The 2104-nt window shown below is 34.0% G+C and overlaps 1 protein-coding gene across 1 annotated transcript; it reads left to right on the forward strand.

Moving 5' to 3' along the window:
* Positions 1-670: 670 nt before the first annotated feature.
* Positions 671-1177, forward strand: LOC141660995 (uncharacterized). The gene has a single exon (XM_074467975.1). The coding sequence runs from the start codon at positions 671-673 to the stop codon at positions 1175-1177; it is 507 nt and encodes a 168-aa protein (XP_074324076.1).
* The last annotated feature ends 927 nt before the right edge of the window (positions 1178-2104 follow it).

Genomic DNA, 2104 nt, shown 5'->3' on the forward strand with positions numbered 1-2104 from the left:
AACAAACCCTAATTGAAACACACTTTTGAATTTACTAACAATTAAATCGATTTGAAGTTTGTTAGAAATTTTCTATATCAGAAATCAGGATCTTCAATGAAGTCAGGATCTGATAGAGTTGTCAGGTTGTGAAGCCAGTCAAGATCTGTTTTACAGTCATGATTTGTCAAGCGTGAGGATCTGATGCAATCAGGATATGTATCAGGATATGAGGACTGTCAGGATATGACTGGATAAGTCACAACTATATAAAAATCAGAATCTGCTGATTTATTATAATTGATAGGGATTGATTGTATAGCTGTGTGATATATAAACACAAAATAGGTTATCACTTTGTGGTGTGCTTAACTCGAGTATTATTCATAACCTAGAAGCTCTTAAGAATATTGTTCTTGAGAGAGTTTTATAACAGTTTATAAAAGATCAATATAAATTGTTATTTAATTCATCTATTCATTACTATCATTACTTTACTTATGTGATAAATCGATTTGTAATTAATTTTGTCCAACACCCCTTAAACAATTAACTTTACTAGGTAACAAGTGGTATCAGAGCAGTCAAATTAACTGTTAATTTGAAAAGATAAAAAATGTCTAGAAGTAAGTATGAAAGCATGAAAATTCCTATCCTGAAGAAAGATGATTACTTTACATGAAGAGTAAAGATGTTGATGTTCCTAGAATCCATTGATGATGCATATATTGATATAATTCGCAGTGGACCTCCTTACCCTCGAAAGGTTGTTCAAATGACTGCAACAGTTCCAGAGTACTACAGCAGAAAAGAGAAGTCAAAATGGATAGATCCTGAGAAGGTTGCAATGCTTAAGGATGCAAAAGTCAGAAATATTTTGCACAACAGTTTGGATAATGTGATGTCCAACAGGGTGATTTCCTGCAAAACTGCCAAAGCTATATGGGATGCTTTGAAAACTCAGTGTCAAGGAACCGTGATAATTAAAAAGAACAGGAGGGTTGTTCTTGTGCAAGAGTATGAACAATTTGATGCTAAACCTGATGAGATCATAATTGACATCTATGAGAGATTTCTCACATTGTTGAATGATCTGCCATTAGTTGGAAAGTATTATGATAAGAAGGACTCAAACACCAAGTTTTTGAGAGCTCTTCCTAAAGAATGGGACACACATGCAACTATAATCAAGCATTAATATTATCTTGATTTGTTTCGGCTTGATGAAGTCTATGGGATGCTGAAAACCCATGATCTTGAGATTTAACAAAGGAGGTGCAGGAAAGGACAAAAAATGAAGGTTGATGCTCCAAATGTTGAAGCTCACAAAGGCAAGGAAAGAAGAGAAAGCTCAAGAATAAGGCATGTAATTGAGGAGTCGGTTCCTAACACAGATACGGAAGAAGATTCTGACACTGAACTGGATGATCCTCAAGTTATTCAGATGGATGCCATGTTGGTGAAAGGCTTTAGAATAATGAGGTTTGGAAGGCCACAAAAAAGGTAGATTTAACAAGAAGTACTCTGATGATGCAAAAGGCAAGTTTAAGAAGAATGATGGTCAGTATTCTAAGGGAATGAAGTTTGACAAGACCAAGGTGACTTTTTACAACTGTAATAAAAGAGGAAATTTGGCTACTGAATGTCCTAAGTCAACTGGAAAGACATTGTTCACTTCAAAATCCATTTAAGACTGGATGGACTCATCAGGATCATAAAATGATGATGAATGCTATGTTTTTACGGCTACTAATAGAGATGATGTGTCTTTCACTAACAAGGTACAAATGATTGTTTTCCCTATAGATACTGATAGCCTATCTGGATTAAAAATATTCTTATATTTTCTACATGCTAATTTTAAGGGCAAGTCAATGGAAAATGACAGTTTAATTTATGAGAATAAAAAACATAGAAAGAGAAATGATCATTTAGAAGCTGAGCTTGTATTTATGCATGAAACTAAAAAATCATGTAAGAAGGCTACACACAATGAAGCTCACATGCACATTAAATATGCCATACCAGAAGAAGTACTTTAGAAGGAAAATGAAGTGTTTAAAACCTGGATGACTTCAGGTAGAAAGGTTCACAACTTCATAAATGACAAAAACTGGAAAATGTG

This window comes from Apium graveolens, chromosome 5, assembly GCF_009905375.1.
Source record: "Apium graveolens cultivar Ventura chromosome 5, ASM990537v1, whole genome shotgun sequence".
Classification (NCBI taxonomy): Eukaryota; Viridiplantae; Streptophyta; class Magnoliopsida; order Apiales; family Apiaceae; genus Apium; species Apium graveolens.

Excerpts from the sequence above, each read along its gene's own strand:
- LOC141660995 (XM_074467975.1), top strand. The coding sequence starts at position 671 with ATGTTGATGTTCCTAGAATCCATTGATGATGCATATATTGATATAATT.